This window comes from Piliocolobus tephrosceles, chromosome 5, assembly GCF_002776525.5.
Source record: "Piliocolobus tephrosceles isolate RC106 chromosome 5, ASM277652v3, whole genome shotgun sequence".
Taxonomy (NCBI): Eukaryota; Metazoa; Chordata; class Mammalia; order Primates; family Cercopithecidae; genus Piliocolobus; species Piliocolobus tephrosceles.
In genome coordinates this window covers 5,090,651-5,112,628 of record NC_045438.1, presented here as the reverse complement: position 1 = coordinate 5,112,628, position 21,978 = coordinate 5,090,651, and the positions used below count along the sequence as shown (strand labels likewise).

Here is a 21,978-nt window from a genome sequence, read left to right as displayed (position 1 = left end):
CTATATTGCATTTCAACTTATTTAAATATTTTTCTTATGGATTATTTCTTTTCCTTGAACCTTAAATGAAGGTTAGATTCATCAATCAGTCTTTTCATATAAACTCTTTCCAGCTATAGCTTCTGTCTTTGTGAGTCATTACTTCTCTCAAGTCTTCCTAGGTCACATTTGCAGATTTAAAAAAATTATCAGCAGGGTGCAGTGGCTCATGCCTGTAATCCTAGCACTTTTGGGAGGCCAAGGCAGGCAGATTACCTGAGGTTGGGATTTCGAGACCAGCCTGACCAACATGGAAAACCCCATCTCTACTAAAAATACAAAATTGCCAGACGTGGCAGTGCACACCTGTAATCCCAGCAACTCAGGAGGCTGAGACAGGAGAGAATCGCTTGAATCTGGGAGGCGGAGGTAGCGTTAAGCCATGATCATGCCATTGCACTTCAGCCTGGGCAACAAGAATGAAACTCCATCTCAAAAAAAAAAAAAAAAAAAATTATCAATAAGATTTTGTTCTTATGCTAATTTTTAGTGAATAACATATTTAAACATGTGCCATTTTTAGCCACTGTCAATTTTTCCTTTCGATTATAAGATCTAATTTTTCTAGAATTAACTTCCAATTGTAGAACTACAATTTCAGAATTAACCAAGTAACTATACTTTATTATTTTTATCTATAATACATTTTACACACAACATTTTTAGCCACTATTTTATTTTGAATTAAATATTTCTACCACTATCATTCATCTTGAATTATAAAAAATACTGCTGCTAATTTGCACTTATTTCTTAGCTGAAACATGAAAATTTTGTAGGCCCTTCCCCTCAGATACTCTATACATTGTCTATTGCCCAAATTGTAATGCAAATGTATTATACTGCAAATCTAATTCTTCTATACACTTCTGACGTCTTTTTGTATCTTCCAAAGTTAAAGGTCCATGCCACCGTCAGAGCAAAAACCTTACTGCAAGCAACAGAAACTGACTCTGGCTGGTTTAAAAGAAAAATGTTTATTAAAAGGATATGGGGATAACTCTCAGAACCTTGGAGAGGACTTGAGAACAGACAGCAGAATGGGTCTACCCTGGCTGCCCAAGCTATCCGAGGCACCAGGCTCCAGACTAGCTCTGCTGACTCTCCTGGCCTTGGACTCTAGATGCCACCTCTAGCACCAGTGTCCCCTTTGTGCCAGGAGCCAGACTGATATGGGTTGGTTGTGTCCCCACCCAAATCTTATCTTGAATTGTAGCTGTCATAATCCCCATGTGTGTGGGAGGGATCCAGTGGGAGGTAATTGAATCAGGATGGGTTTTCCTGTGCTGTTCTTGTGACAGTGAGTAAGTCTCAGGAGATCTGCTGGTTTTATAAAGGGTAGTTCCATTGCACATGCTCTCTTGCCTGCTGCCATGTAAGACATGCCTTTACTCCTCCTTCATCTTCCACCATGACTGTGAGGCCTCACCAGCCATGTGGAACTGTGATTCCATTAAACCTCTTTTTCTTTATAAATTACCCAGTCTCAGGTATTTCTTCATAGCAGTATGAAAATGGACTAACACACAGACTATTGCAGTTGGCACCATCACCAGAGAAGACTTCCCATGGTCTCTGATTCTTTACATCCGTAGGTCTCAATTAGAAGCCTGGAGCAGGTGGGTGGGTCTTAGTGGTGAGAGCTGGGTCACATGCCTGCCTTCTTGCTGCAAGAGGCACTGGGGGAGTGAATGGAACACAGTTCCTACCCAGATTATAAAGGCAGAGTAATTACTCAGCACAGGAAGGGGCTTCATACCATGGCATAGCAAAAAGAATGGCAAATGCCCATTAGAGGGTGAGAAGATCAGAAACAAAATATCCTGCCTTATTCAGCAGAATATCAGATGTGGCAGAGTGACCACAAATCGTGGACTTTAACTTGGGGGCTGTTCACCATAGAACTAACACATTCACTTCTCTGTGTTCCTTGCCAATCATCTGTGCAGGCTCTCAGGTACTAGGCAAATTAAAAGATTAACTGAATTATCCAAGGTGGAAGTGGATACATGATCTTCTTCCACAACAGATTTTAGCAAATGCTATAATCAAAATGTTCTTCTCTATATCTAGCAAACTTCCTAAATACTGCAACTGAGTAACACAGAGAATGGCTTCATTGGTGTTGCTGCTAGAGCAGTTGTAGCTTTAAGATTTAAATGGACAACTGCAAAATACATATATTGGTTTTAAGTTAAGGTGTTTTGCAGAACAGTTTTTTTTAATAATAGCTCTCATTTAGGTATTTATTTTTTCATGTGGCTGTTAAAAATCACACAGCTTGGATTAATATTGTATAATCACATATTTAATTTTAAGCATAATTCGATATAAAATGTAATCAAATATTTTATGTATGAAATAGATATGGCAAATAGCAATCTTTATACTAGTTAATTTCCATAATAGCACACAAGTCAGAGTGATTTTTATACAACTGAAGATTACAGGATGCAAAACTTCAGAACTTAATGATCTTCACAGTCTTACTTTCAATATGACTGAATCTACTGTTGTAAGCCTCAAAAATACAAAATATTTTACAGTAGTGATTAAAGACAATATATACTGGTCAGGCGCGGTGGCTTACACCTGTAATCCCAGCACTTTGGGAGGCCAAGGTGGGTGGATCATGAGGTCAGGAGTTCTAGACCAGCCTGGCCAATATGGTGAGACCTCGTCTCTACTAAAAATACAAAAATTAGCTGGGTGTGGTGGCGCACGCCTGTAATCCCAGCTACTTAGGAGGCTGAGGCACCAGAATTGCTTGATCCCAGGAGGCGGAGGTTGCAGTGAGCCGAGATCGTGCCTTTGAACTCCAGCCTGGGCAACACAGCGAGACTCCGTCTCAAAAATAAAAAAATAAAAAATAAGAAAAAGATACTATATATCATTGCAGTAATAGCTTTCCAAGTGATTTCTCATGTCACAGGTGCTGGTTTCTTCTGTATGCGTTGAATTATTTCTCATTTCCTCGGTCCCATTTGAGATTATCTGTAGTTCAATTGACCCCCTGAGCCTACTACTTAGCCTCTTCTTCAGATCCCTGAACACACCTATTCTGCCTCTAAACATGTGGCCAAGATAATTGTATTACAGCCCAAACTGAAAGGTGGGTAAGAGTCTAAAGCACCTCAAGGGAGAGAGACCAGTGTTTCCCTTCCAGACTTCTGAGTCTTCCTAAGCTTTCCACATGCTTAGTGTTCATCTCATAATTCTACTGAAAGTCAGGCAGCTGATATGGGGATTGCTACAACTGAAACCAAATGGCTCTCAGAACCAAGATAAGAACCCAGGAATGTTGCACTGTTTATTTGGAGTTATAGACCTCCATTTCCTTTATCATTCTAGTAGAGTTTTCTTTCAGTAACTACTGAATGAGAGTGTTTATCTCATCTCTGTATTTCCCAAACGACGCTATTAATCAGACCCCTCTCCATATCCAGTGTGAGTGAGACAGGCATAGTTCAGGCCTTCAGGCTTGCCAGGAGGGCAGTAAGCCACTTGTTTTTCTTGGCAGAAATCTTTGTCTGCATGTGGTTCCTTCTCTTCTTTCCTCAGACCACAAGATTTAGATTCCTGGGAGCCTAGGGGACCCTCAGACTTTTCTTCACCTTGGCTGCATTCTGTAGCAAGTACCATATAGTTTAACCCTTCTCGGTTCTTGGTTTCCATTAAAGCAACTGGCATAATGTCATCTGAATTCAAACAAATCACATCGCCATCTTCACCTGTGAAAAGATATGAATGTTATTCTAGCATGTATTTAAGTATTTATTGTAATAATATACAGGCTATATCAGAATTATAGCAACACCAACCTTATACATTTGTTCAGCAAACGTTTATGAGGACTACTAAGTGTTGGGAGTACAAAGATAAATAAAACATGCTTCTTGTCCTTGAGGCTGCTGCAGTCTAGTAGGGAAGCAGATCAATGACTACAGAAGGTGACATGCACTTTAATAAAGGAATATTTTAAAATGTAGTAGGAGCACAGGGGTGATTAACTCTGCCTTAATAAGCGGAGCAAGTCATGGTCTTTGTGATAGGACTTAATTGGCCCTAAGAGGGCCCTTTTGGTCTATTTACTTTTCATACTTCCACAGCAACTGAAATATCTACTTTTAAAGATTGGTTTTTTTAGATTTAGTAATTTTGCTAAATTAATTGCTTAATATAACATTTACTGATGACTACTACATTCCAAGCCTGTGTTCTATTTATTGATGGATATAGCAATGAATGAAACAACATTTCTACATTCAGCCCTGACTCACACCCAGGTCTGATGTATTTGTAATGAACTTAAATTGAAATATGAGGAAAATAACATAATTTTAAAAGACTAAGGGAGGTACCAGTGCACCTATTTTTCCCAATAAAAGTTTAATGGATCTACCTATTTATTAAGTTTAACTGAACTACAAAGCTTATTTTATAAGAGCATATGAACTACATCCCTTCTCCCCATATCATTAGGTATGCATTTCCTTTGTGCAGGCGCCCCAAAATGCTGAAGAACAAGATAGCCAAGCTACAGGTTCACAGGCTCATTGGTATCATCTAATTTTCCTCTTCATTGTTCAAACATCATTACAGCATAGTTCCAAACACATGAATAGTTAGATGTGTTGTAAAATTATCTCCCTAATAGAAAGAACTTTATCAGATGCCAAGTTTGGTTAGTACCTGGGTGTTGAACACCTGTGGAAGGTATTCAACACCTGTGGAAGGTATTCAACTGTTACGATTATTGCCAATATGCACTAATAGCCATTAAGATGCCCATAAGAATAACTTGGTGTATGTAATAATAGCAATGGAAAATGTTTTTAAATGTTAGGAAAAAATAAGATATTTAACTTTAAGTAGTACACTAATCCAATAACTGGGGAAAGTAGGAGGTTCTTAACAGGCTTAAAGAAATCAGGCTAAAGGAAAGTTTAACATTTCAACAAAAACTTAAATCTACAATATAGTCTACCCACTCATGTCAGCTATTTCATTGTCATACCTTTAATCCATGAACGAGCATATTGGAAAACTTCCTACTAAAAAATGATTTTAATTTTTTAAACTTTTTGCTTGTTGAGTTGTCTGAAAAATAATATTTTATATGAGGCAAATAAATTCTTTTTGCAAATTCTGTTGTCATGTGTCAAAGAAAAATCATTAGCTAACTACTTAATTGGTTTATAGTACTTGTAGCAATATTTAGTAACTTGACCCTGGCAAGCTTTCAGCAATTAGTACATCTTCTTGTTGCAAAAAGAGCTTACAAGAGATTGCGATAGCAGAGATAGGTTGTCTTATTTGTTTGTTTTTGTTTAAAAAGTATTTAATAAGTAGTCTATGGGTCAGATCTTAAAGCAGGTATCCTGAACAAAGATAGCATGCACTGGGCAACCTCTTTAAGAGAGAAATATTAAAATAAAGACTTCCAAGTAAGACGGGGTATTTACAGACTAGACATATGCCGGCTGACTGGCTATGTTTAGAACAGCAGAGGAGCATTTAGATTTGTTTCCTGTAGAAGTCTCCGGGACTGATGAGGTGATGTTTACACAAATGTTTGGATGAAGTCACTGGGATATTTTTACTAGATGCCCAGATATGCTACTAATCTTCTCTCTCTACCCCCTTTCCACCCCATTAGGTCAGTAGGACCATAGGATAGGCATGGTATTATTGCTCCCTGTTTTCCTAAGCACCCCCACTTTTTTGCTTAAAAAAAGTCATTTCAATAGCTTTTCTTATCTACTTACATATCTCCAACAACAACAATGAAGACAGTCATTTTATTGCTTTGCTAAATATGCCCACCAGTCCACAAAGCAGTAAGCTATTATTAAACACATTCTTTTTTATTGAAAATATAATTAAGTTTAGGTTTGCCTTGAAGGGTCTGTTCCACTATTTCTATCCTTTGCAGATATGCAAACTCTGCTTTAGTTCAATTTCTTCTCTCTTCCCTGCCCCTCTTGTTCAGTCACAAACTCAATTATGAATTTAGTGATTTCCACATCTCTTTTCATTCCTTATCTTCAGGATTTACATTCATTGTAAATAATAGAATAGCAATTTCTCTTTTCCTAAAATTTTATTTCTGTCATGGCCCAGAAATGCTTCTTTCTAAATTGTAATAGTTTGATGATATTCCCTGTTAAATTCTTCCTGCATCATTACTTTTAATATTTGTCTGCTTCTCTATTGTTATGAATATTATTTAGAATTTTAATTCTTTCTGCCAACAAGTTGGTACCTAAATAGATTTGGTATAATCCTAAAAAATGGTGTATATTTTCTAGCAGGTCATAAGTAATCATTGCTTTCATTATACCTAGCTGTGCAGTACACTGTTGATAACATAATTGGGGATATTGTGTGGGTCATTTCCCTGCTACAGCCAGGGATTTGTGAAGGCTGAGAGGAAAGGCTCAACAATGTAGACAAATTCTAGCCCTATTTCAGCAGTATGATTATGAGCAAGTTACTAAACCTCAGTTTTCTCATCTGTAAAATCGTGATACAGTAATACCCACTTCATAAGACTTTAGTAAAGATTTAATGAGCTAACCTACATAGCACAGTGAGTGGCACGTGAAAAAGTACTAAAATAAAATTAGCTACTATTCTAATTAAAAGCCTTTCACAGAGGTATTTTATTCTTTATATTGAGTGTGAGCATTGTTTATTACCTATCTCAGCCTCATAGATGAACTATGCAATGCAAAATGGTGAAAAGATTTTCTCAAGTGTCTGTGGAAACTTCAAGTAGAACCTAAGGTGAAGCTAAGCTCTCAGGCCTGCTAATACCCATTATGGCAGCCTCTGTGATCCTTTTTTTTTTTTTTTGAGACGGAGTCTCGCTCTGTCGCCCAGGCTGGAGTGCAGTGGGCGATCTCGGCTCACTGCAAGCTCTGCCTCCTGGATTCACGCCATTCTCCTGCCTCAGCCTCCTGAGTAACTGGGACTACAGGCACCTGCCACCATGCCTGGCTAATTTTTTCTATTTTTTAGTAGAGACGGGGTTTCACTACATTAGCCAGGATGATCTGGATCTCCTGACCTCGTGATCCGCCTCCCAAAGTGCTGGGATTACAGGCGTGAGCCACTGTGCCTGGCCCTCTGTGACTTTTACAATATGTCTTTGTACATTAGAAGGGAAGGATTCCAGGAGCAAAGAGTGGAATTTTAGAATACGAGTCAACTGCAAACTCTGTGCAACCTTCTGGATTGCTTTACCTCTCTGCAGCATTTGTTCACTCTCTCCTTTCCAAGTCTCTCTTTTCTGGGTTTCCATGACAACACTCCCTATGGCTATCCTCTTCCCTTTCTGGCTGCTCCTCCCAATGTCCGCCATCTTTGTAAGCCCCTCCTATGCTGGCTGTTCTCTGGGTTCCATCCACTTTTCACTCTCTTTCTCTTTCATACACTCTAATTTAATGACTTCGTCTGCACCCTGGAATTCAACTACCTATATTTACAGGACAGATCTTTCAACTGAGTATGACCCCGTATCTTGACTGTGTCCTGGACTTACCCACTTAGATATGCCACAGCCAACTCAAACCAAACATATGCAAAACTGTTCCTCTTCCTATGTTCCTCATCTCCAGGAAGAGTGTTGGTTTTTACCAACTTTCTCCTTTCTCTTTTTCACCCACTTAGTTGCCAAGTCCAATAGCATCTACCTCTATGGTAACTCCAGACTCTCTCTTGTTCTCTGTACACCTGTTACCATTCATTAATTCAGCTTTCATTATTTTTCATACCTTACTTTTGATTCGTGTGACCAATAACCCTCCAATGTTATCACTTGCCACATTCTCATGTATAATAAACTAAGTGTAGTTCTATGAATATCTCATTCTCTATTATTCCCTGCTTTTCTACATGCTGCTCCTTTTATCCTGAAATACATAGGATACCTCAGCTTCTTTTTTTCATATCTCAGCTTCTAAGTAGGTCTCAGCTTAGATGTAACCTCCGCTCCATGGCTTTTCTTGACTGTCCCTCCACCATAGTGTAGACTTGGCATCCTTCCTCTGGACTCCCACAGAACATGGATTTCTTACCAATAACAACATAGAATGCTCATTCTCCTGGATTCTGGCAGAAGATGTAATACAAAATCATCTTCTCACCAACTCCTTAAAAATAAGCCTATTTGTAAGAAAAAAATGCTGGAGAACCTACTAGAGAATCTACAGCCCACCAATTCCTTTAGATTACCTAAATTTAATATCTGAATTCAGATAGTATATACACAAACATACATAAATGAGCATTTCCATAAATGGCTGTATATGCACATACAGTATCTACAAATATATAACCAAATTGTTAGCTGTGGCTAGCACTGGGGAGTGAGATAAGGATGAATTAGGAAACTTTTACTTTTTAGACTGCCTAAATAATTTCATATTTTTTTATGACAAACATAAATTACTTTTACAATAAAGATCTTTAAAATGTAGATACAGTTATAAAATAATATAGCAAGAACAGTTATTGAGATTAATTACTGGAAAAGTTACAAGAAAAATAGAAAGGAATCAGGAGTCATTTTTATGGTTGTTGTAAAATAACATAAAAATTATTTTTAACCATTTAAGAAGTTCATGATTGTGTTAATTAATAAAGTCTATAAAATTATAATCACAAAGAATTTGAGCCTTATCAAAAATTTTGAGGCTTATTTGTTGCTTTCAATGATAAGAGCACACAATGATAATATCCCTGATGAACACAGATGCAAAAATTCTCAACAAAATACTGGCAAACCAAACCCAAGAGCACATGAAAAAGATAGTACACTATGATCAAGTAAGATTTATCCCAGGTATGCAAGGATAGTTCAACATACGTGTATGTGTTGAAGACACATGATACATTACATCAACAGAATGAAAGACAAAAACCATGCGATCATATCAGCAGATGCAGAAAAGGCATTTGATAACATTTAGCATCCTTTCATAATAAAAGCTCTCAACAAATTAGGCATGGAAGGAACATATTTCAAAATAATAAAGGCTATATATGACAAATCCACAGCCAACATTGTACTAAATGGGGGAAAGTTGAAAACATTTTCTCTAATAACTGGAACAAGACAAGGATGGCCACTTTCACCACTCTTATTCAACATAGTACTGTAAGTCCTAGCCAGAGCAACCAGGCAGGGGAAAGAAAATAAAAAGGCATCTCATAAAAGGCATTCACAGATGATACTATCTTATATCTAGAAAAACCTAAAGATTCCACAAAATGTGTCTTCAACATATACACATATGTTGAACTATCCTTGCATCCATGGGATAAATCTTACTTGATCATAGTATACTATCCTTTCCATGTGCTCTTGGATTTGGCTTGCCAGTATTTTATTGAGAATTTTTGCATCTGTGTTCATCAGCGATATTAGCGTGCTCTTATCATTGAAACTCTGAGATTTGATAAATAAATTCAGTAAAGTTTCAGGATACAAAATCAATGTACAAAAATTCAGTGCATTTCCATATACCAAAAATAATCTAGCTGAGAATTAAATCAAGAAGGCAATGACACTTACAAGAGCCACAAAAAGAATGAAATAACTAGGAATATGTTAACCAAGGAGATGAAAATTCTCCACAAGGGAAACTACAAAACACTGATGAAAGAAATTGTAGGAGGCACAAACAAATGGAAAAATATTCCATGCTCAAGGATTGGAAGAATCAATATTGTTAAAATGACCATACTGCCCAAAGTAATCTACATATTCAATGCAATCCCTATCAAAATACCAATGACATTCTTCACAGAAATAGAAAAAAATCCTAAAATTTATGTAGAACCACAAAGACTCAGAATAGCCAAGGCTATCCTAAGCAAAAGGAACAAAACTGTAAGAATCACATTACTGGATTCAAATTATACTATAGACCTATAGTAACCAAAACAGCATGGTACTGGCATAAAATCTGACACATAGACCAAAGGTACATACACAAAATGGAATACTATTTAGCCATAAAAAAGAACAGAAAAAAGGATACAGAAATAAATTCACACACTTACAGTGAAATCATTTTTTACAAAGATGCCAAGAATGTATACTGGGGAAAAGACAGTCTCTTCAATAAATGCTGCTGGGAAAACTGGATATCCATATACAGAAGAATAAAACTAGACCCCTCTCTCTGTACATATATAAAAATCTAAAAATGCATTAAAGATTTGAATCTAAGACTTCAAACCATGAAAATACTACAAGAAAACACTGGGGAAAATCTCCAGGACATTGGTTGAGGCAAAAATTTCTTGAGCAACACCCCACAAGCACAGGCAGTCAAAGCAAAAATGGACAAATGGGATCACATCAAATTTAAAAAGCTTCTTCACAGCAAAGGAAACAATCAACAAAATGAAGAGACAATCCACAGAATGGAAGAAAATGCTTGCAAACTACCCATCTGACAAGGGGTTAATAACCAGAATACATAAAGAGCTCAAATAACTCAACAGGAAAAAAGCTAATAGTCTGATCAAAAAAAATGGGCAAAAGATTTGAACAGACATTTCTTTTTTTTATATCTAGAATATACAAAACTTTATTTAATAATAAGGCAATGACAACCAAATAGAAAAATGATCAAGAGACTTGAACAAGTACTTTGCCAAATAGGATTTCCCAGTGGCCAATAAAAAAGAAAAGAAGAAAAGAAAAAATACTCAGTTTTTCTTATAATAGCACTGGGCTTATTCTCATTCTTGGCAGATTGTTTCTACACTTTGAATGAACATATTAATATTAAGCATATCTTTTATTTTTTGTATTCTGATGTTTTGACATTCTGGTGACCCTAGAAGCACAGCCCCTCTGTGTTTGCCCATTTCTAGAGCCAGTAAACAACTGGCCTTGAAATGTACTTTTCAAATGCAGATCAACCAATCCAGACCGCACACTCCAACCACCTACTTTTTTAAGCTCTTACTCTCCATACCACTGTTTACCTGTGCTAATCACCCCAGAGATAGGTACCAGAAAACTAGGGTCAGCCCTTACATCCCAGAGCTTCCTGAAATCGTGAATAGACATTTCTAATAAAAAGAAATACAAATGGCAAACAGCATGTGAAAAAATGCCCAGCATCATTGATCATCAGAGAAATGCAAACCAAAACTACATTGAGATATCAGCTCAGTCAAGTTAAAATGGCTTACATTGAAAAGACGGGCAACAACAAACGCTAGCAAGGATGTGGAGAAAGGGAATTCTCATACACTGTTGATGGGAATGTAAATTAGTACGACCGCTATGAAGAACAGTTTGGAGGTTCCTCAAAACACTGAAAATAGATCTACCATTTGATTCAGCAATCCCACTGCTGGACAGATGCCCAAAAAGAAAGGAAATCAGTTCATCAAAGAGGTATCTGCACTCCTGTGTTTACTGCAGTACTGTTTACAATAGCTAAGATTTGGAAGCAACCTAAGTGTCCATCTGTAGATAAATGGATAGGCCAGGTGCAGTGGCTCACGCCTGTAATCCCAGCACTTTGGGAGGCTGAGGTGGGCGGATTACTTGAGGTCAGGAGTTCTAGACCAGCCTGGCCAACATGGCGAAACCCAGTCTCTACTAAAAAAAATACAAAAGTTAGCCAGGTATGGTGGTGTGTGCCTGTAGTCCCAGCTACTTGGAATGCTGAGGCAGGAGAATCGCTTGAAACTGAAAGGGGCAGGTTCCACTGAGCCAAGATCATGCCATTGCTTTCCAGTCTGAGCAACAGAGTGAGACTGTCTCAAAAAAAAAAAAAAAAAGATAAGGAAAAATGTGGTATATGCATATAGTACAGTGGAGTACTATTCAGCCATAAAAACAATGAGATCCTGTCTTTTGCAAGAATGTGGATGGAACTGGAGATCATTATGTTAAATGAAATAAGCCAGGCCTAGAAAGATAAATATCTCGTGTTCTCACTTATTTGTGAAATATAAAAATCAAAACAATTGAACCCATGAAGACAGAGAGTAGAAGGACGGTTACCAGAAGCTGGGAAGGGTAGTAAGGGATAGGGTGGGAGTTAGGGATGGTTACCGGGTACAAAAAAGGGAAAGAATGAATAAGACTAAATATTTGATACCACAATAGGGTAACTATAGTCAATAATAATTTAATTGTACATTTTAAAATAACTAAAAGTAAAAAATTAGTTCGTAACACAAAGGATAAATGCTTGAGGGTGGATACTCCATTCTCTATGATGTGATTATTATACATTACATGCCTGTATCAAAACATCTCATGTGCCCTATAAATATATACATCTACTATGTACCCACAAAAATTAAAAATAATTTTATTTTTTTGAGACAGAGTCTCGCTCTGTTGCCCAGGCTGGAGTGCAGTGGTGCGATCTTGGCTCACTGCAAGTTCCGCCTCCTGGGTTCATGCCATTTTCCTGTCTCAGCCTCCCTAGTAGCTGGGACTACAGGTGCCTGCCACCATGCCCGGCTAATTTTTTTTTTTTTTTTTTTTTTTTTTCTTTTTGTAGAGATGGGATTTCACTGTGTTAGCCAGGATGGTCTCGATCTCCTGACCTCATGATCCGCCCACCTTGGCCTCCCAAAGTGCTGGGATTACCTGCATGAACCACTACGCCCAGCCAAAAATAAATTTTAAAAAACAAATAATATTACACAGCTATAGTAATCAAACAGTATGGTATTGATATAAAAATAAACATATAGTTTAATGGAACAGAATCCAGAATCCAGAAATAAAGCCACATATTGACAGTCAACTGATCTTTGACAAAGTCAACAAGAACACAGACTGGGGAGAAAAACACCCCTTTCAATAAATGGTGCCAGGAAAATTGGATATATGCAGAAGAATGAAACTGGACCCTTACCCTCACCATATACAAAAATTAATTTACGATGAATTAGAAGACTTACATGTAATACATGAAACTGAGAAAATACTAGAAGAAAGCCTAAGGAAAACTCTTCTGGATATTGGTCTAGGCAAAGAATTCATGACTTGGACACTGAAAGCACAAGCAACATGAACAAAAATAGACAAATGTGACTTAATTAAGCCAAAAAGCTTGTGCAGAAAAAGAAATAATCAATGGAATAAACAGACAATCTGCAGAATGGGAGAAAATATTTGCAAAATATTCACTCAACAGGGGTCTAGTATCTAGAATATACAAGGAATTCAAACACTCAACAACAACAAACGAGCAAATAATCCCATTAAAAAGTGGGCAAAAGATGTGAATAGATGTTTTATCAAAAGAAGACACACAACTGACCAACAGGTATATAGAAAAATGCCCAACATCCCTAATCATCAAAGAAATACAAATTAAAATAATAAGATATCATCCTCCCCCAGTCAGAATGGCTACTATTAAAAAGTCAAAAATAATAGATATTGGCGAAGATGCAGACAAAGAGGAACACTTACATGCTGTTGGTGGGAATGTAAGTTAATACAACTTTTATGGGAAACAGTATGGAGATTTCTCAAAAAGTTAAAAATACAATCTAGCAACCAATCCAGCAATTCCATCACTAGGGTATCTACCCAAAGGAAAATAAATCATTATATCAAAAACATACTTACACTCATATGTTTATCACAGTACTACTCATAATAGCAAAGGTATGGGATCAACCTAGTGTCTACCTATGGATGACTGGATAATGAAAGTGTGGTATAGACAATGAAATACTATTCGGCCATTAAAAAGGAATGAAATCATGAATTTTGTAGCAACATGGATGAAACTGGAGGCAATTATCTTAAATGAAATAAGTCAAACACAGAAGGACAAATATCACATGTTCTCACTCATCAGTGGGGTTGAAACAATGTGTACGCATAGAGGTAGAGTATGAAATGATAGACAATGAAAACTTGAAAGGGTAAGGTTGTGGGATAGTGAATAAGAAATTACTGAATGGGTACAAGGTATGTTTTCAGGTGATAGATACCCTAAAAGCCCTGACTTCATTACTAAATAATCTTGTTCCCCATAAATTTATACAAAAAATAAGAGGAGTGATATAGTTAAGAAAATGTGCTTTCAGTGCCAAACAAGCAAAACCATGTTCTGTCTGCCTTTCAGATATGTCTATATTCAAATCAACCCAGTTACTGTTATCTATCTTAGGAACAAAAGATTTAATTTTACATACTGGCAAACCGCTCTGCATGATTGTTCCTCTAAAGTTTCCATAAGTGAAGTTATGACAAATAAGAACCAGGCCAGGCTGGAGCAGATTGAAATGGCTTGAGCAAAACAGTATTATTAAATAGTGAACTGGTGACACCAGTATTTCCTATGGATATAGATATAGTCTTATGACAAGGACAACTTTCAATATCACCAGTAAAAGCTAGTTTACTACTAAACTCAGCAAACAAAATTAAAGAAACTGATTCTAGCTTCCAAGAGAAAGAAACATTCTCACCTCTTGTTTTTCTTTAAAGCAGACAAATGAACACATTAAATACAGGTGCTTACACTATGCCTTGCCCCCAAGTCAGTATCTGTTGAAATAATTTTTTTAATTATCAACCTTTTTTTCAGAGAAATGTCTCATTAAGTAAATGCTTAGAAAATGACAAGGCCTTAATAGTGTCTAGAATGGCTTAAAGGTATGTTTGCCTAATCCTATGTGATCTTCATATAGGCAAGTACATATGCAGTGCCCCCCAAAGGATGGAGTTGCTGTGCCAGTTATAATACCCAACTGTTCTGCTATTGGCATTCTTAGAATCAGCTCTGTCCAGGGTGATAGTGAGTAGAAACAATGTGAGACTATTAACAAGGTTTACTCTAATGAGGGTTATGACATATGGCCAAGGCATGTGCAACCCTTTCCAATCTGTCGCTTAGCAGTTTGTGTTAAAGAAGTTACATGATCAGAGTTTTATGCTCATATAATGGATCCAAAGTCACCCAAAATATGTAGTAAGACGTATAGACAAGTAGACGTCTGTCCATGGGCTTCTTCTTTTTATCTGCTATTAGTCAAGTGCATCACTCGAGGTGAAGGCCTCATGTGAAGGTGATCTGGCTTCATCATTGCCACCCACTGATCACCAGAGTTGATTCAGCTGATGTCTGGCTACACGGCTGTCCCCTTTCTCCACTGTTACACGTGTAGCCCTCCTCAAGTTGAAAACTTGGTTGAAGAGGATGACCTTCCCTGATAGGAGAGGACCATTCTTTAATAAAGACGTGCAAGTAGCTGTGTAAGCTCTCAAGGTAAAGGTGTCTCCTGCACTCAGTCTTATAGTCAGTCACTGCAAATAGCAAGAAGCCTAATTTCTGAGAGATTCTAAGTTGTGATCCATCTTGCCAGTTTGGTTTGTAAGCAAGGACATCTGCATTTAAATAAACAAAGGGCCTGGCAAACTTTTAATAACAAGAAGTTCTAGATCAGCTGAAGGAGAAATATTTTAAATTCATTTTTCTGCAGCCAATTAGGCACACATACAGTAAATGTGACTTTAGAAATGAATTAAGTGACTACTGTATTTTAAGTCTGTTTACATTTAACTAAAAGGCTTAGTCTGTCCATCATAGTAGAATGGTTCCAGAGTTTATTCATTTATTTTATTTTATTTTATTTTTTGAGACGGAGTTTCACTCTGTCACCCAGGCTGGAGTGCAGTGGTGCCATCTGCCTCCCGGGTTCACGCCATTCTCCTGCCTCAGCCTCCCGAGTAGCTGGAACTACAGGCGCCCGCCACCACGACAGGCTAATTTTTCTTTTTCTTTTTTCTTTTTTTTTTTTTTGTATTTTTAGTAGAGATGGGGTTTCACTGTGTTAGCCAGGATGCTCTCAAGCTCCTGACCTCATGATCCACCTGCCTCGGCCTCCCAAAGTACTGGGATTACAGGCTTGAGCCACCGTGCCCGGCCCAGAGTATTATTATCTTAATCGCCAAACACTAAAGTCATAGAATCAGACTAGATCTTAGCAAGACCTGATCCACTACAATAATCACAGCAAAATTACTCATCAGTAAGAAGCAAAGGATTAAATATATACATAGCAACATGGAGAGACCTTAAAAATACAGTGCTTAACGAAAACGGAAAGAAAATGCATTCATTTCACAAAAAACAATACACATTTTGCAGGAAAACATACAAGTGAAAAGATACACACTGAAGACATTAGAATGGTTGCCTGACGGGGAGGGAGGAAGTTGAAGAGGAAAGGAATATGGGGATAAAATGGCTAAACAAACAAACAAGATAGGAGCTCTGCATAGGCCAATGATGATAATGTACCATAAGCAGAGTCTGTAATTAACTCTGTACTCGAGGTCCAAACTGGTGTGTAGGGGGAGAAGAGGAGAACAGACCTTATGAAAATATAGTCTAACATGTTAATTCTCCTCCTTACTATCTTAGATTATAAATCCAGGGGCCATAGCACTATCCTTTATTTTTTCAATTTAGTGCATAATACAAATAATTTTCACAGAGGAATGCAATAAACACTTAATTATGATAACAAAGGTGCCAGCATATTATTCTTTTTGCCTACCCCAAAATGCTTTCTGTGTACATTCCATTTTAACCTTGTTCAGCTCACAGTGCAGAGAAAACTAGAATATTCTGAAGAATCAAACTTACCTTCAAAGCTTTCATTTATGACTCCACTGGTGTTTGCTTCATCTCTGCACTGATAAATGCTATTTAAGAAAAAATTTCTGAATAACTGAAGTTGGTCCTGAATTCTATGAAAAGTAGGCCTTTGGTCAGGTTCTTGAGCCCAGCATTGGGTCATTAAATTCCACCTAAATATGCAGGGAAAGATGGGAAAGTAAACAGCAATTGGATATAATTACTGATAACCCAGGTAGGGTCATTTTAGAAAGGAAAGAATCTAAGTTATTGCCAGTTTTCCTTAATTAATATAAATGAATCATAACAAAGGCTTTGGTTTCTTATTTAAGAGTGGCTTTTAACACTACTACGTTTATTGGACAACATCTTTCTTTTGAAAAGGTGACATTATTTTAACAGTTATTATTTCAAATAAATAGATGGATAAGTAGATGGTGGCAAAATGTCTACTCAACACGCAACTACTCAAGGTGAAGGTCCCGTGTGAAGGTGATCTGGCTTCATCATTGCCAACCCACTGATCACCAGAGTTGATTCAGCTGATGTCTGCCTATACAAGTGGACCCTTCCTCCAGTGTTTCATGTGTAACCCTCCTCAAGTTGAAAACTTGGTTGAAGAGGATGAGCTTCCTTGATAGAAGAGGACCATTCTTTAATCAAGGGTGTTCAAGTAGCTCTTTAAGCTCCCAAGGTAAAGGTCTCACCTGCACTGTCAGTCTTATAGTCAATCATAATGTATCAACACATAAAGAAACAGCTATAAAAATTGTTGAAAGGCAAAATTCATCACGTCTCAACTCATATAAGCAGAAAAATTGTAAGTATTTTATATTGTTTATAATTAACTAGGTCTTTCTCAGAGTCCCTACCTAGCATAAGAAAAGAAACTTCATTTAGTACAATGTTCTTTATAACTTAGTCTCACTATTTTAAACAATCTTTTTAAGTATTATTCAGTCTTTTCTGGATAATAACCCAACCTCTCTTATTTTCAGGCCATCCCCACTCCCTCTGCCTTCCTTTCTAAGGTAGTGTCAGGATACATGTTGGGTACAAGGTTTATGTGACTTGTAGAGGCATGGTGAAGAATCCTTTGAACCCCACTGCGCCCTCCAGATCTTTGCTAGTCTCAGTGGCTAATCCAGAATTCACTAAGGAGTAACTGATCTCACCCAGCCTAGGCATCAGCCCCTGTTGGCAATCTGTGAATTCTTTACCTATTCTTTTGACGTTTCCCCACTAAAGTGGTCCACCCTTGTCTCTCTCTAGCTGTAGGATTCTCAGATGCTATGAAGCCCTATACATGCTCTCAAGGCCCAGGGAACCCATTCTTGTTTCTGCTGCAGGCCCACAGGAAGGTACTTGGCAGAATCTCTAGCTCTCAACAAAATGTTCACCCAATATAGGAAACAAAGGAAGTTTGGAAGCATAAGCTAGACATTTCTGTCTGGACAAGTCATTCTACCTTCTCGACAATGCTGAGTCTCCCATGTCAAAGTGAGGGTCCTCCACTCATGATCTAATTGTAATTCTCCCGAACCAGGGGTGAGTAAGCAGTTGGTTTTGGTGGTACCCATCTCTTCTAATTGAAGTCTACAGAGGAGGTTTCCAAACCCAGATATCCAGTATCTCACCCTCCCACCTCTATCAAGTTCTCTTCTTTCTTCACTTCCCCAGGGCTTGGAAGGAATGAGGGCTTTACGCACTACCTTTTTTAATTTGACTATCCTTATATAAAATTATATGGTTTTATACAGACAATTAAAACCTAGGACTTAAAAAGGAGCTAAAGGACTTTAGATGCTCTCTATATTCCAAACCTGGTTTTCAAGCCTACTGACTTATTATAAACAAGTACTTCCTCTCTTTTTTGACTTTCTGGAGCTATATGGCAGACCAGATCAGAAAGAGAGAAGTGATAAAGAAACAGATTGGGAGGTACTTAAAGTATTAGTACTACTATATGAATAAATATACTATTATAAGTTCTTTGCAAAGTAATAAAGAAAACAAACATGAGTTCTAACAGACATGAAACAGTTTTGGAAAGTTGCTTACAGAAGGCCCCTCTGCAGAGGTGACATTTAAGCCAAAGAACTTTGTAAGAAAATAAGATACTAGTCATGGGAATAGGGTGTGGATGGGAGTCAGGGAACACACTACAAGTGGGGAAAGCATGTGTAAAGTCCTAAATTTGGAAAGAGCTTGGCACATTTTAGAACCTGAAAGAAAGCCAGTGTCGCTGAAGTGCAGTCATTGAGGGGAAAGGATGAGATGAGATCAGAGGAGGAAAGCGAGATCATGCAGGTCTCACAGGGCAGGCAAAGAGTTGGATTTTACAACACTACAAGGGGAAGCTTTTCAAGATTTTTAAGCAGACATAATCTTTACATTTTTAAAGGATTACTCTAGCAGATATGTGGACAATAAATTATAAAGGGGCAGGTTGGAAGCTATTAAAGAAGACTAGATGAGAGATAATGATGGTGTGGACTGAGGTAATGCCTGTGGAGCTAGAACAAGATTATAATCACTAGGTAACGATGGCCCAGAAATCATCATAGGTATTGTATTTAAAATAGCTAGCATCCTTTTGGGGAATTAGAATGCAATCTCCATTCCATTATAATGTGGCAAGCAAACTCCACTTCCATTTATTTCGTTTCCTGACAAGCACCTCAGGTCAGAGTTGGTACTCCATATCAGAATAAATGGTATCAGGAAAAACTAATATTGGACTGTTTCAATGTATTGATCTGATGACTTCACATGTATTTCAAGGAATTTACACACCGGGTATACAGTGCCAAGCTTGGCTCTATATTTTAAAATTAGAATCATATCTGAGAAATAACCAAAAGATAACCTAATCTTTTACATATTTCTCTGTAACCTGTGCCATTTAGAAATGGGGATGATGCAAAGATGTCAGTGAAGAATCATTAGACTTCTAAATGAGATATTATAATTGATGTTAGATCACAGAATTTAAAAAATAGAGTTTTGATGATTAATCGAAGAGTTGTTCTCAGAGTATAGAGGAAAAATGAAGAATTATAATTGTCCATAGGAAGCATTTTATTTTTGAAAATAAAGTTGTGATTCGAAAATATTGCCAAGGCATAGATAGAATCTCTCAAGGTTGGTCACATTTCAATTACAAGGTTTTTACAGTTTTCCCTCCTTATCAGTTTTGCTTTTTATGGCTTCAGTTAGTTGAGGTTAACCGTGGTCCAAAAATATTAAATGGAAAATTCCAGAACTGAACCGTTTATAAGTTTTAAATTGCGTGCCATTCTGAGTAGTGTAAAGAAACATGAAACTGAGACATGAAACTATCCCTTTGTCCAGCATATCTATGCTGTATATGTTACCTACCCATCAGTTGACTAAGTTGTCAGATCAAGAAAACATAGTGTATATAAGGTTGGGTACTGATATGATTTGGCTCTGTGTCCCCACCCAAATCTCATGAAGAATTGTATCACCAGTGTTGGAGGAGGGGCCTGGTGGGAGATGATTGAATCATGGGGGCAGATTTCCACCTTGCTGCTTTGGTGATAGAGTTCTGATGAGACCTGGTTGTTTAAAAGTATGTAGCACCTCCTTCTTTCTTACTTTGGCTCCCTCTCTTCCTCCTGTTCTGGCCATGGAAAGACTATGCCTGCTTCCTCTTCACCCTCTGCTATGACTGTAAGCTTCCTGAGGCCTCCCGAGCCATGCTTTCCTGCAGAGCCTGTGGAACCATGAGCCAATTAAACCTCTTGTAAATGACCCAGCTCTCTTTATAAATTACCCAGCTCTCTTTATAAATTACCCAGCTCTCTTTATAAATTACCAGTTCCTGATAGCAGTGTGAGAATGAACTAATACACGTGTTATTCTTGGTTTCAGGTATCCAGTGGGGGCCTTGGAACATATCCCCCACAAAAAAAAGGCCATTGCCATACTTATTTATAACCTGCTTTATTATGCAAAAAATCAAGGTACTTAGTGAGATTATTTAGAAGGAGAGAAAGAAAAGGAAGAAGGAAGAGGAGGCTAGGGAAGAGGAAGGCAGGGGGAAAAAGAAACCATCCTTACAGCTGCCACTTAGCCACTTGCACATCACCCACTCATTCTACCTCCAAAAGTTCAGCCTCTTGTTTAATCTGTGAAATCCACTTAAGCAGAAATTCCTCTTTTTTCCATTTATGGAGGCTTTAATTTACATTTAATCCAATTATTACTCTGTACTTAATTTTCTGATGACAAACACATTTGGCCTGTTAATATATAAAACCTTTCTGTTCCACCATGCAGGGATAAATGAGGACTAAGAAAAGAGGAGCTATATAAAGCAATAGTCATCTAAAAGTAAAGAATAAAACTTGTGTTCTCAAACAGCAATGAACTGGCAATGGAATGAAATGAAGAGGCTAATAATCCTAAATGTATTTCTTATATCTTGTAAGTAAATTAACAATGAAAACTATAGCCTTGGCATAGAGGATCTTCCCTTACAAATATGTCCTTGTCACCATTCTTTATCATGCAGTGTATACTTGCACCAAGTTATAGTTACAAATATTCAAACATACTACTCTAAACAAATTTGCAGGTCCTTCAAGTTTGTTAAAATTTACCTGGGCTGATTATTTTGGCTCCAGAAAATTACTCATTACACTTGAAGTATCTCATTTGGCTAAGTAGAGGTTCCAATTCCTCCACTCACCATGCAAACCCTTTACAACTCTTTGCCTCAAGGTTTTTTTTTTTTTCAAAATAGCACAGGACTCATTAGCTATATCCAGTGTTAGCCTCTATGAATATTAAAGACTTCGAATTCACAAAGCAGTTGAAGTTCGATACATGAAAACGTCACTGTATTTTTCAGTATGAAAGGGAAAAGTTTCTACAGTTATTTAAACAAAGTGCATAAAATATAGATTTCAAAATTTTCCTTACTCATTATACCTAATCCTGGAGAGATCCAATTAGTATCCAGGTGTACATAGTTTTTAAGATGTAAAAATAACATGGTGAGCCTCTGAGTTCTCCCATGGTTGCCTCCTACACCTGAGGGACTCTCCAGTAATTCCAGTTGCTACTGTGATATATCTATTATAAAACCCCAAAAAAGCTCTCACTTGAAGTAGATTGCCCTTTGATCCCATTTCTTCTCAGGAGTTGTGTGGTTGTTGTGCAAACTAAAAACTGAAGAGAATCCTGATGGGTGGGCTTTCTATCATACATCCCAGGCTGTGGAGAGAAGGGTAGGAATGCTCTGAACCTGGCATTC

The 21,978-nt window shown here is 37.5% G+C and overlaps 1 protein-coding gene across 1 annotated transcript in view; it reads right to left on the bottom strand.

The window, feature by feature from the left end:
• Positions 1-2,898: 2,898 nt before the first annotated feature.
• The window catches only part of ROS1 (ROS proto-oncogene 1, receptor tyrosine kinase), a 142,127-nt gene continuing 123,047 nt past the window's right edge, over positions 2,899-21,978 (bottom strand). The window contains exons 42-43 of the mRNA XM_023218993.2: positions 16,704-16,867; positions 2,899-3,770 (exon numbers count right to left, since the gene is read on the bottom strand). Coding sequence (XP_023074761.2) covers positions 3,460-3,770; positions 16,704-16,867 — 475 coding nt within the window. The 3' untranslated portion in view covers positions 2,899-3,459. The remainder of the gene's footprint in view (positions 3,771-16,703; positions 16,868-21,978) is intronic.